Source organism: Tiliqua scincoides, chromosome 1, assembly GCF_035046505.1.
Source record: "Tiliqua scincoides isolate rTilSci1 chromosome 1, rTilSci1.hap2, whole genome shotgun sequence".
NCBI lineage: Eukaryota > Metazoa > Chordata > Lepidosauria > Squamata > Scincidae > Tiliqua > Tiliqua scincoides.
The window spans coordinates 263,189,270-263,203,105 of record NC_089821.1 but is presented as its reverse complement, the minus strand read 5'-3'; the positions used below and the strand labels follow the sequence as shown (position 1 = coordinate 263,203,105).

The following is a 13,836-nucleotide window of genomic DNA, read 5'->3' as shown; positions in this document are numbered from 1 at the left end:
AACTATTTCTAGCTGCTGTTCTACATCTCACTTTTATCCTATTTTCACTGTACAAAACAATCCAATGTAGGGCTGCTTCACACTGCACCTTGCCTGCATGCGTGAACCAGACGTACATGGTCTCTTGACTTTATGACATTTGAGCAAATCCTTCCATCACAGCAGCTTCAATAAGGGCAGCTGCAATGGCAGAATCAGTAGGATGTAGCAGTGAAACGTCATGGAAATGGGAGGTAGCTTGACATCATAAGCATCCTGTCAGGGCAGCAGGGGAGGATAGCCATTGCCTTCCTGGTAGCAGAGTGGCACAGGAACATAGGGAGATAGAACAGGAAGCAGGCGATCCCAAACAGAGCCAAAGAAGCAGATGCAGGCTTGTTTGTTGCAGAAGCAGGTATTGGTAAAGGAGCAGGGAGAAGAGTAGTCAGACAAATGGTCCAGAAGTCAGGGATACAGCAAGGTGCAGTCACGATAAGCAGTCCAAGTCACAGAACAAACCAGCAGCACGACACACAGAAACTCCACCACAACGACCCACATTTGGTGTCTGTTCTTGCCCCCATATATACCGGGGACAGCCAATCAGAATAGGGCGACCTCATCGTCACAAGACTGTCTTGTGACCCTATCTGATTGGCTGTCCAGTGGTGCATTGCACCACTCCACCATAGCCTACATGACTCTGCACACATTTCCCCAGGTCACATGGCTCCCACCTAACACAGGTGCACCTGATTGTTAATCACACACATGTACAGTGCCGCTGTTCCTTTGTTTACATTTCAAATCGAGCCTGGACATCAAGGCCCCTCCTGCCACATTCTGGCTTACAACAATTCAGGGCCTGGGATGCCAAAGGCCTGACACATCCATTCCTCCCAGGGACACGGAAGGTGTGTGCTGCTTCTTCAGGTAAGTGCTAAGGTAAGATTTTTTTTTTAATTCGTGCATGACACAGTCACACATTTCTTCTCCTCTTGGGGCTCCTGCCCATCTCCAGATCTCCTCTCTGGGGACACTCCCACTCCTTTCCAGAAGGCAGCAGTGGTTGATGGAAAAGGCTGCAACTCAGCAGTGCTTTGCGTGCACAAAATCCCAGATTTAATCTCATCTCCAGCTAGCACCAAGAAAGACCCCCGTCAGAAACCTTGAAGAACTACAGTCAGTGTAGGCTATATTAGGTAGATAGTCCAATGGTCTGACTCATTATCTAACATTCCAGTCCTAATTCAACCCAAACCCCCCCCCCATTGATGCAGCTGCAGCACCAGAACAAACACTGCATCCTAGTCCTGAAGGTCTCCTCCAAGTAAAGGAACATTTGTTCCTTAACCAGGGGGTAAGTCCTCACTGCACTGCTGGGTCTACTTGGATCTATCAATTTATCTGGCACAAATCCAAGGGGACCTGGGAAGGCAGATTGATGCAACTCTCTTCCAGGCACCCCTCTGCACCCAATGCACCCCTCCCTGCCCCCATCTCCACCCTGTTCCTCCGCCTCCCTCTCCCATTCTGCCTAACCCCCACCTCCCTCTCAACCCACCCCCATTCTGACGTACAGACACCAGGGGTTGTTAAGAGGTAGCTATGCAAAATGGCAAGTCATCTTTTGTTGACAGCCATAAAAGAGAGTGTGCTGCTGGAACACTAGATCTGGCAGTGCAAGGGTCCCATAGAATTGGACCACATGGCAGTTTCCTATATAACTGATGTCTCAGCCAATGAAGGTACAGCAAAAACCTCAGGGCCTCCCTGCCCTTAACCTCATTGGCTGGAGCGGTGTCTTTCCCATTAGGCAGGATCTGAGTTTCCACCTCCCAGGTCCTCCCTCCTGAAAAGTATGGCACTGTAAAAGTATGGCCACTCTCCTGACCCATTCCCTACCTCCAATCTCAATTCCCATTTCACTGCTCATCTCACTGCCGGCTGTCAAGTCCCAGTGATGTCTCTACTGGTCAACAGCAGCCAAGCCATGCAGCTTGTTTAACAGAACAAAGGTGGAGAGGTAGCCATAGCCTGCACCTCAGCACTACACGTGCTTGAATATTGAGTTTGCACTGGCAAGAGCTAGACTGGAATTCACACTCACTCACAAAGCTCACAGGGATACCCTGAACTAATCACTCAGGGCCCAATCCTATCCAGTTTTCCAGTGCTGGTGCAGATGTACCAGTGGAGTGTGCGCTGCATCCTGTAGTGGAGGAACAGTCATTGGGGCCTTCTCAAGGTATGGGAACATGCGTTCTCTTATCATGGAGCTGCACTGTGGCTACACGGGAGCTGGAAAGTTGGGTGGGATTGGACCCTCCCTCCCTCCCTCACCCTAACCTACCTCACAACATTGCTGTGAAGAGAGAATGGGATAAACTCTTGGAAGCTGCTTTGAGCTTCTTGATAAAACAGTTAGATTCAAATAGGATGAAATGATGCTTTCAGCCTCTCCAACTATTGAATAAGACCTTGAATGACAAGCTGGAAACTTTGGTTGTCAGGAACTGGATTAAAGCAATGTCCCAAAGTGTTTTCATTCCCTTCTCCTAATGTTGCAATAGGAAGTTGTTAACCTGGGAAGGGAAGCACATATGTGCCCAACTGTGTCCTGGGCTTCTGCTGTTGAGGACTATTCAGTTCATTGCTTTGATTTGCTGCTATACAGGTATTTATATTTTACTCTGCTTTGTGACATTTTTTGAAAAGTGATATATAAATTGTTGTTAATAATAATAATACTCAAATTTGATTTGCTGCTACACCATGGAAACAGAAAATAAAATTGATTCAAAGCCAATTAAGGGAAACCTATATTCTTGTCTCATTCTCAGAGGTGTGGCTAAATTTACTTTTTAAAAATTCCCTAAAACAAAAGAAATGCAGAAACTTTATAACAAAAGATGGAGGAGGCAAAAATAACTGTTAGAAGCAGTTCTTTCATGCTTAATAATCAATAGTGCTTCTTTGTTGCAGAGTTCATTTCAAAGGAAGATTAAAAGTGCATTCGGAAGGCAGAAGTTTATGGGGAAAATGTGCACAAATGATCCTTATTGTATTTTTCCATGATGCATAGGACACTACTAAAAAGTTTCTGCATCAGTAACTCCTCTGTGCCATTTACTTGTGAAAAATAACAGCACTGCACAAGCCCCCACATATTCTGAAAGCTGGTAATCAGCCTCTCATCAGTCAGCTATTTTGAGCATTTTGTCAGTGGGCCAAAGTAGTGATTTTTTTTTTTAAAGGGATGCCTTAAATATTCGAGTACAGATCAAATATTCATCCAAACTGGCATGTATTCACATAAGCTTAACTTACAAAAAAAAAAAAAATCTAATAAGCCATTTCATTTTTCACCAATTACTGCTAGTGAAAAATATCACCATGCTTGTCTTGTATACTTAAGCTCATCACAAGTCAGTTGTATCATCAGTTCAGATGACATGTTTACCACCTGACCAGCCCTGCACAATTGCAGCCACTCGCATGCATGGGATGTGCGTGTCCCCTCCCCTCCCCCTTGCTTCCTTGTTAACCCTGTAATTGTGTGGGATGGGGTAGTTACATAAAAAGCTAACAGGAAGTAACCATGAAAAGAAGGGATGAGCCAGGACATATGCACGCTGGATGCACATGCCTGTCAACCAAGTGGGGATGGAGGAATGGTACATATACATCCAAACCAGCCTTCTGCTGCTTGTCCTTCCTGGTATTTTACAACCATTTTTGTTTTCTTTTTTCCTCTACACACATGTGTGCTTATGTGCCTGTGTGCCTATTTACAGACAGATATAGATACACATACACTTACTGTGGACTTCACTTTATGCATCCAATGAAGTGCACTGTAGTATAACAAATACTTTTATCTTTAAGTTACCATAATACTCATTGTTGCTACAGCAACACAGCTTTTCCTTTGGGGAAAAAAAGTGCCATTGAACTACATATAGGATTTTTTAGCACTGCAACAAAAGGGAACTGCTGCCTCTATATTTCAAATACAACTGCAATTGCAAACCGGAAGTGGGGCGTGATCACTCCACTTTCATTATCTGAAGGTTGGGAAGCCCTGCAGAGGGTTGCGCAGGGCTCCCCGCACCCCCTGGGAGGCTGTGGCAGGGACTGGTAAGTGCATGCCTGTCCCTGCTCCCCCCTTAGCAATGCGATCCTGGGGACTGTGTCGCTGCCTTCCCCACTCCCCCGCACACATTTACAGCAGTTCTCAAACTCCCTGGGAGTTTGAGAACCACTGCTGTAAATGAAATGGAAAACCCCACACTTCTAGGTTTCATGGTGGCATGTGAGGAGCAGTAAGTAGGGGAAGGATCTGATTTTCGGTTGAGGGTGTGGGAAGCAGAACAGTTTGTGTTGGCAGCAGCAGACTTGGGGTGAGAGGCACCCCAAATCCATTACCCACTCAGACACCTTGCAATCTGCTGCCGATGCAACCCAGCTAGCACTGCAAACACCGGCAATTGTATCATATTCAAAATGCCGAAATCAACATACTTAGAATCTCAGCTTTCCTTTCTAAGGAAAAAGGTTCCTAGTCACTAATAATAATAAACTTTATTTTTATCCCACCCTTCTCCCCAAAGGGACCCAGGGCGGCTTAGTGACCCAGTCACTAAGGATTAGCACCACTCTGATGAAGGTTAGAAGGGGTATTTGCTGCTTATCAGTCCAGCCAGGCTATTTCTTCTGGGGAAAGAACCAATGAGAGCCTGCTATGTTTGGGAATTTGACCATCTGCCCATGTACCAGCCTCACCTCCACCTGGGTGTCTCTTCATGTGCTGAACCTAACCTTCTGTCTGATTGGACTTCATTACCTACTTCCAGCCCCTTAAATCCCAGTCTACCTATTTCAGAACCTGAACAGTGTCCCACTGCTTATCTCTGAACCTGACTGGGACCTAACAATGCCTGTATGTAGGAGCCCAATGGATCTCCCCAAGAAAGGGACTGCACAGGTTGAGCACCACTACCCAAAAGTTCATGCCATTTGCACGCATACAGCAATGAGACAGAGAGCAGGTTCACAAAAGAGAGGTCCTAGGGTCATTCCCACTATCTCTTGTTAAGGGATATCAGATAGTGGGCCTGGAAAGTTCTTCTGTTAGTCAAAGCAGGTGATATTGAATTAGATGGACCAACCACCTGGTACAAAGAAAGGCAGCTGTATGTGTTCACAGTGGATGAGGTGCAAGTTCATTCAAGTAAAATACAGTCTGTGAAGACTTCTCCTGAGAAGTCCCATTCCAGGACCTCTTAGCTCTCCACAGTTATTCTCAGTGCTCTTCAACACTGCACAGTGCTCAGAAAATTTAATTCCACAGCATCTTACAGGCACGCTGCCTGCATGGCTTAATAACAAATAAAACAATTGGATTAATCATGCTGCAAGAAAATCAATACAAGAGCCTCCTGTTTCATAGCCAATTAAAGAAGAAATATCTTCTATCTGTGCATTCTGAAAACCAGCTCTGGAGAAAAAAATGGTGTGTAGAAATCTATAATGAGAGATTACGGTCTGCTCCAAAATTTGTCTGCTCCATGGACAAAATTTGCCCTCTCACGTGGAGGGCATGTCTGCTCCAAAATTTGTCTGCTCCAAAATTAATGGGTATTCCGATGTTGACCTTGTAACATAATTGCCAGTTACAACAGCACAGGTAAGTTCATAGACTGAAGTATTCCAGACAGGGCAGGCTCTATCCCTCTGTTCCGTATCTTGTATGCTCGGCTGCCCCCAATTGTAGCTCTTTTCCGCTGTTTAATAGAAGTGAAGTTTTTACCAGTTTCTTAAAGTGAGAAACAGAGGGGGGCAGCCAAATAGTTAAAGGGAGAGAGCTCCACCCAGAAGCGGATTCATTTGCCTCTTTTTTCAACCTTTTTTTCTCTTTTTTCAATTCTATTTAACTGAGCCAAGAAAGCCAAAGGAACTGCATATTGGAGTCAATGCATCAGAAGCGATTCCCAGTTCAGCTTCCAGCATCTCCAGTTTCCCCTTCCTCAGGTTTTTCAAGGTTAAATCCCATCTGGCTGCTTGACTCAAGAATGAGGCTGTGATGAATTATTTTTAATCTCCCTTGCACAGGGCACAGTGTTTATTAGTCTTGGCCACAGGCAGCTGTGTTCCCAGCACAGCTGAGAAGAGAGCAGGCAGCCCAGGCTGGCCAAATTACCCTTGCACCAGTTGTGGGATGCTTTGCTGATCTCCTTGCTTGCCAAGCAGATGTCACATGGATGGGAAGGCAGCCTCTTGCCGGAATAATAATAAGCTGTTTGAAGCAGGCAGTGGCCTGAGTTGCAGGTTCATGAATTGTACTTTGAGCAACCAAAATTAAGAGGGGGAACAGAGCTCCTGAATGCAAACAAAGGCTTTTCAAAATAAACACAGAGAGGGGACACTGACAGATGTTCCATTCCTTGCTCCAAGGAAGCTCTTGCTAATATTAAGTAGCTCCGGAACCGAGTGCAGAACAAAGATTGCTTGAGGGGGAGGTGATTAAAACAGACTCAGGGATGTTTTAAGGTCAGGCTCTTATTCTGCCGGCGCTGAGCGTTTCTGTGTGTCAGTAACAGAAGCTGAACTAGGGCACAGACGGATGGTTAAAATGGAAGTATTTCAGCATTCATTCGTCACCTCTCTAGAGCACAAAATACAGTGAAAGCAACATACTATTGATTGGGGGTTTCCTATTTTCTATCCACATCTACCGACAAGCAGCTTTGTCTGAACGGCTCCACATGAATGTAAGAAGCTGCCTTATGTTGAGTGAGATCACTAGGTCCATCTAGTTCAGTACTGTGACTGGGGGTGGTTCTCCAGGGTTTCAGGTTCAGGCCTTTCTCAGCCTTATCTGAAGATGCCAGGAACTGAACCTGGGCTCTTTCTCATTCAAAGTGGGTGCTCTATATCTGACAGGTGACCCCTCCCCCCAAAATCTGGGGCTTTGAGATTGTGCATCTCCAAGATTCAAAGAAAGAAACAAGCAGGGCAAAAGGAGTGCCCCAAAGGAACCAGAAACCAAAAAGACAGGAAGAAATAATTCTACGATATATTTTTCACCTACCCTTGGTTGGCAACCTTCAGTCTCGAAAGACTATGGTATAAGCCTACAGCACCCAGTATTCCCAGGCGGTCTCCCATCCAAGTAACCCTTATTGCACCAGCAATGGTTCCATGTAATAAAAATACAGTCCAATTACTTCAACACATTAAGATGAAAAGGGATGGGCTATTTACAAGAGAATTATCTGGGAGCACCTGACACTGAATCACTATTGAACTCCAATGGTAGTTAACCTGATTGGTGGCCAGATATTTATTTTTCAAATTTTTATACTGCCCTTCCTCTAAGGAGCTCAGGGTGGTGTAAATAGTGCCTTCCCTCCCTTTGTCCTCACAACAACCCTGTGAGGTAGATGAGGTTGAAAGATAGTGACTGACCCAAAGTCACCCAGGAAGCTTCTTCTGAACCTGGATCTTGCAGGTCCAACTCCTGAACCACTACATCATCCTATCTCTCTGTGCTTGTCTTGTGTGATCATAGTGACCATGGGTAGCCCAAAATAAACTGCTTTGATCTTTCCAAGGAAGAATTTTGTATGCATTACATTCTCCACAATCTATATGCAATACAGATGATGGAACTGCCTCCTCCAGGAAGCCTGCCCAGTACACCCATCGTTGTCCTTAGGAGGATGTCTAAAACCACTCTGTTCTCTTTGGGTTATGACCTTGCATGAGGGCTTCTGATTGGACAGATGTTGGCCTGTATCTGCTGATCAGACTTTTCATGTTGGTTTTATTGTGTTATAAGTGATTTTGTCTATTTGTATATTTATTGTGGTTTTAAAGTGGTCAATCACACTTGGTGTCTTTTTTAAAGAAAAGACTATAATTTTTTTTTCAATAAATCATAATCTTGAATTGCTGGGGTATAAATATTTTATTCTTCTGAAAAATACACTTTTAAAAAATCAAGTTAATGCTGCTTTTGGATTTTTATCCCCAGAAAGAATTCTGCTGAGGGTTATAAGAGAATTGCAAATAGAATGGCCTTTACAATAGAGATTCAGGGCACAATCCTAACTAGGTCTACTCAGAAGTAAGTCCTATTTTGGTCAATGGGGCTTACTCTCAAGAAAGTGTGGTTAGGATTACAGCCTCATTCAGTGAATGTGTCACAGTTAAACTGAATGCAATGAGGGACACTAGAGTTTCCATCATCTTTTTCTTCGGTTAAAAGCATCAGCAGAGTGCCTCTGTAAATGATGTGGATTGAGGTCGTGGCACTGGGGAAGGGCAAATTAATGTTGTTCGCTCCACTATTTTGTCAACTTAAATTGCTGCCTAAAATTGCTTTCAGGCATGCAGGGGACAAAAGACAAGTACTGTACAATATGGGTTCTTGTCTTTTATTCTAGTCGGCTGCTAATAGGAGTTTTGCAGAGGAGTGAGACTTAAAACCTAGATATGAAAGGTTTAAACTTCCACAGGATTAAACTTCCACAGTCCTGATCCAAATCCTGCCCCCATCAGCTGCTTCTAACCAATAATAACTAAGAACCTTAAGGAAGGAAAAAGAGGAAATGTTCAGAGAGCAAGCTGTCTCAAGAAGAGGAAGAATTTATGGATTGAATTCAAGAATAACAGAATGAAGAAGAAGAAAGGAAAACACAGGGGGGACAAGAATTTCAACAGACTTAAGAAGAAAAAGAAGAAAAAGAAGAAGTGGAAGAACCAGTTGGAGGACTAAGAGGGAACACCAATAAGATAGAGCACAAAGCAAGCAATAAGAAGGTCAAAATGGTTGAATAATAAGTAGAATTTTTTTAAAAATTATATTAAATCAAAATAGATGTAAATGAAAATTTGAAATATAAACATTGCGGAAATTAAGTGGTATTAAGATAAATATTTTATTAATTATATTAAATTAAAGTGGACGAAAAGCGAATTTGGAATATAAGTATTGTGAAAATTAAAGTGGTAATCATATGAAATAAATTAGACAGTAGACAGTGCTGGGGGAGAGGTAGCGGCTGTGGTGCATGTCGGCACCAACGATGTGGGCAAGTGTAGCTGGGAGGTCCTGGAGGCCAAATTTAGGCTTTTAGGCAGGAAGCTGAAAGCCAGGACCTCAAAGGTAGCGTTCTCTGAAGTGCTACCTGTTCCACGCGCAGGGCCAGCTAGGCAGGCGGAGATCAGGGGTCTCAATGCGTGGATGAGACGGTGGTGTAGGGAGGAGGGGTTTAGATTCGTTAGGCACTGGGGAACGTTTTGGGACAAGCGGGGCCTGTACAAGAGGGACAGGCTCCATTTGAACCAGAATGGAACCAGACTGCTGGCGCATAACATTAAAAAGGTGGCAGAGCAGCTTTTAAACTGATCCCTGGGGGAAGGCCGACAGGAGCCGAGGGGCATCCGGTTCGGGACTCCTCATCCCTATGGGATGAGGATGGGGAGGTTAGAGAACAACAAGACAAAGGCAGGGTAGGAGAAGATACCGCTGTCCGAACGGCCCCTCCTAACCGAGGAGTTAAGTCAGATAGAGGTTAAAAGAGAAGATGTTTCAGACTTCATTGATAAATTAAAGATCAATAAGTCACCGGGCCCTGATGGCATACACCCAAGGGTTATTAAGGAATTGAAGAATGAAGTTGCAGATCTCTTGACTAAGGTATGCAACTTGTTCCTCAAAACGGCCACGGTGCCAGAAGATTGGAGGATAGCAAATGTCATGCCTATTTTTAAAAAGGGAAAGAGGGGGGACTCGGGAAACTATAGGCCGGTCAGCCTAACATCCATACCGGGTAAGATGGTGGAATGCCTCATCAAAGATAGGATCTCAAAACACATAGACGAACAGGCCTTGCTGAGGGAGAGTCAGCATGGCTTCTGTAAGGGTAAGTCTTGCCTCACAAACCTTATAGAATTCTTTGAAAAGGTCAACAGGCATGTGGATGCGGGAGAACCCGTGGACATTATATATCTGGACTTTCAGAAGGCGTTTGACACGGTCCCTCACCAAAGGCTACTGAAAAAACTCCACAATCAGGGAATTAGAGGACAGGTCCTCTCGTGGATTGAGAACTGGTTGGAGGCCAGGAAGCAGAGAGTGGGTGTCAATGGGCAATTTTCACAATGGAGAGAGGTGAAAAGCGGTGTGCCCCAAGGATCTGTCCTGGGACCGGTGCTTTTCAACCTCTTCATAAATGACCTGGAGACAGGGTTGAGCAGTGAAGTGGCTAAGTTTGCAGACGACACCAAACTTTTCCGAGTGGTGAAGACCAGAAGTGATTGTGAGGAGCTCCAGAAGGATCTCTCCAGACTGGCAGAATGGGCAGCAAAATGGCAGATGCGCTTCAATGTCAGTAAGTGTAAAGTCATGCACATTGGGGCAAAAAATCAAAACTTTAGATATAGGCTGATGGGTTCTGAGCTGTCTGTGACAGATCAGGAGAGAGATCTTGGGGTGGTGGTGGACAGGTCGATGAAAGTGTCGACCCAATGTGCGGCGGCAGTGAAGAAGGCCAATTCTATGCTTGGGATCATTAGGAAGGGTATTGAGAACAAAACGGCTAGTATTATAGTGCCGTTGTACAAATCTATGGTAAGGCCACACCTGGAGTATTGTGTCCAGTTCTGGTCGCCGCATCTCAAAAAAGACATAGTGGAAATGGAAAAGGTGCAAAAGAGAGCGACTAAGCTGATTACGGGGCTGGGGCACCTTCCTTATGAGGAAAGGCTACGGCGTTTGGGCCTCTTCAGCCTAGAAAAGAGACGCTTGAGGGGGGACATGATTGAGACATACAAAATTATGCAGGGGATGGACAGAGTGGATAGGGAGATGCTCTTTACACTCTCACATAATACCAGAACCAGGGGACATCCACTAAAATTGAGTGTTGGGCGGGTTAGGACAGACAAAAGAAAATATTTCTTTACTCAGCGCGTGGTCGGTCTGTGGAACTCCTTGCCACAGGATGTGGTGCTGGCGTCTAGCCTAGACGCCTTTAAAAGGGGATTGGACGAGTTTCTGGAGGAAAAATCCATTATGGGGTACAAGCCATGATGTGTATGCGCAACCTCCTGATTTTAGGAATGGGTTAAGTCAGAATGCCAGATGTAGGGGAGGGCACCAGGATGAGGTCTCTTGTTATCTGGTGTGCTCCCTGGGGCATTTGGTGGGCCGCTGTGAGATACAGGAAGCTGGACTAGATGGGCCTATGGCCTGATCCAGTGGGGCTGTTCTTATGTTCTTATGTAGATGGAATTGTAAATTTGGAATATAAGTATTGTGTAAACTAAAGTGGTATTAAGATAAATAAAAGGGTTATTTTTTAAAAGAGAAGGTAATTAAAATAAATTATAGATGTTTATTTTGGAGAAAATATTAAACCTGTATTTTGGGTTAATAAATATGTGGTGGATAAGCGAAGTATAATATCATTGTAATTCGAGATATTTGTTTTTAGATGTGATATTAGAAATTAAGAATCAGATAAGAGATTTTATTTTAGAGCTTTAGAGGTTAGTTTAGTGGTAAGAAGAGTCTATAAGTAAAAATTTGAAGCCTTTATTGATTGGATAGTTATGGAAAATGATATATAATATAAGAGATATTGAGGGGGTAATAGCATTGTAATCGGAGACTTCTTTTTTAGATCTGATATTAGAAATTAAAATAAAATCTTTCTTATCCAATTCGTAGAGATTATTTTAGTGGTAAGAAGAGTAAAAGTAAAGTAAAATTTGAAGTTGTTTTTTTTTATGATGGGATAGATAAGGTTAGAGGAAAAATATGGAATGTTAAAGTATTAACCAGTTGGGTTAATGAATATGATAATTTTTGTATTGATTATTAATTTCGTTTGGATTAATGTTTGTCGTAATCGATGGCCACCAACCTTGTGTGTAACCTACGTAGTCCTAACCCTAGGTCTATCCAATTTTCCTTACCTGTATCTGTAATAAATAAAGCATTGTTAAAAAAAACAAAAAACTGCTTCTAACCAAGAAAAAAAACATAAAGAGATGCTACCACAGTTCCCCCATGAATGTCACATACATCTTGCATGAATATGTCAACCTGCCAATTAAGACCACTCTCAAACAGTCCTAAATAATTCACATTTATGGTTCTGATGTTCATTTTTTAGGGAGTAAAAGGGAAATTCTGTTGTAAAGTACTGTAAGGTCTCTCTCTGCCTAGCAGTTAGCAAACCAATTTACTGTAAGCGAATTCTTTGCTGCTTTAAATTAATGCTCAAACACAAAGGAAAATAGGAATATTCTTCTCTCATTAATGTCAAAACACACACACACTCACACCATCATGGTTTTGTTCCTAAGCCATATGAACGATGAGTCACAGTTTTCTATTAAGGTTCTTAGACTGTACACTGAATGTTTGCTTAATCAGTAATTTTGCAATGATGCATCAGAAACGAACAGCTTCCCTTGCATTAAAGGCAACTACTGTATTTCCAACTGTGGACGTAAGACTGTGTGTACATGAAGCCAGTTTGCAACTTCCAAAGGAAGCCATAAGTCCTGCTATACAAGTGTCAGGTATAAGCCTAATTCTTGTTGCCGTTTCAATTCTTATCATTCTTTACAATTACTTCTCTGCAGCTTACCATGGACTCACTGATCAGGAGGAGGAGGAGAGCCTCTTCAACGTTGTCTTGAGGACTGTAGATGCTGAAAGACAAGCACACTATTTTATATAAGCAACATTAGGTCTTAGCTCATGGGAGACTCTTGTTAACACCACCAAAGGACTAGTAACTTGAAACATCTCATGCATGATTCATTTGTTACATAATAGCATCTTCAGACTGGAATGACTAAAAAGCTGTGGAGGCTATGGTATCTTAGGAGGAAAGTTGTCTCTGTCTATAGCCGATTGGCTGAATTTTCTCTTCTCATTAAGAAATTCCTCCCCGGGACAAGGTGGAACTTAATACTCCAAATGTAGAGTTGCATCTTTGCAGCCTGATTTTGTATTAAGAGTACAGAAACAAAAATAAAAAACATATCATACAGCCCAACATAGGTAAAGATTTGGCTGTTATTTTGAATCAGTATGAAATACAGCCTCCCTCTCACCTCTTTCTACAACCCCTCTTTACAATCCAACACTCATCCCCAACCCTTTCACTTACAGACTCACAAGTAACACACAGCCTTTCCTGCTCTTCGGTCTTATATGAGTCCCCCCCCCCCCCCGCTTATTCCAAACACTTCCGTTATAGTGTTTCTACTTCCACATCCCTTGTAGAAGTTACACTAGGTCATCAAACATCTATAAAGGACTCTTCAGTAAATAGAACATTCTGAAAATTCCATGACATCACAGCAATTCATTCAGCCAATGGCTGGAAGGGAGAGAACTTGCAGGCAGCATGCATTCGCCAGCATTTGTAAGATGTCTTAATCACACTTTATACTCCTGGATGCAACAGCCAAAGGATGAAACGGTACACACTTGTCTCCAGCATGTAACTGCAGTCTTCGGCGCAGAGTAGAGCAAATGTAAGAATTCTCTTCTTTGTTCATGAACTCTGGAAGAGGATCAGATAAGGGACTCCAGTAACAATCTTCACTTAATGAGTGGAGGAGCAGCTCAGCCAGCTGTTTGGCAGCTGTCTGGAAAACAATGGAAAGAAAGCAGGAAAGCAAATTTTAAAAATCCTGAAAGATACTTTTATGCTCAGGATAAGGATTCCACCTTATGCCATGAGTCAGTACATGTGATACACTGGAGCTGTGCTGTGTGGGGTTTTGTTTTTTAACTAAATCAGAACGGACACATCTGCCTTGCCT

General features: G+C 43.3%; 1 protein-coding gene across 1 annotated transcript in view; it reads right to left on the bottom strand.

The window, feature by feature from the left end:
* Nucleotides 1–13,836, bottom strand: part of TTC7A (tetratricopeptide repeat domain 7A) — a 221,465-nt gene that overhangs the window by 181,040 nt on the left and 26,589 nt on the right. Inside the window, exons 9-10 of the mRNA XM_066611825.1 lie at nucleotides 13,499–13,659; nucleotides 12,648–12,711 (exon numbers count right to left, since the gene is read on the bottom strand). Coding sequence (XP_066467922.1) covers nucleotides 12,648–12,711; nucleotides 13,499–13,659 — 225 coding nt within the window. The remainder of the gene's footprint in view (nucleotides 1–12,647; nucleotides 12,712–13,498; nucleotides 13,660–13,836) is intronic.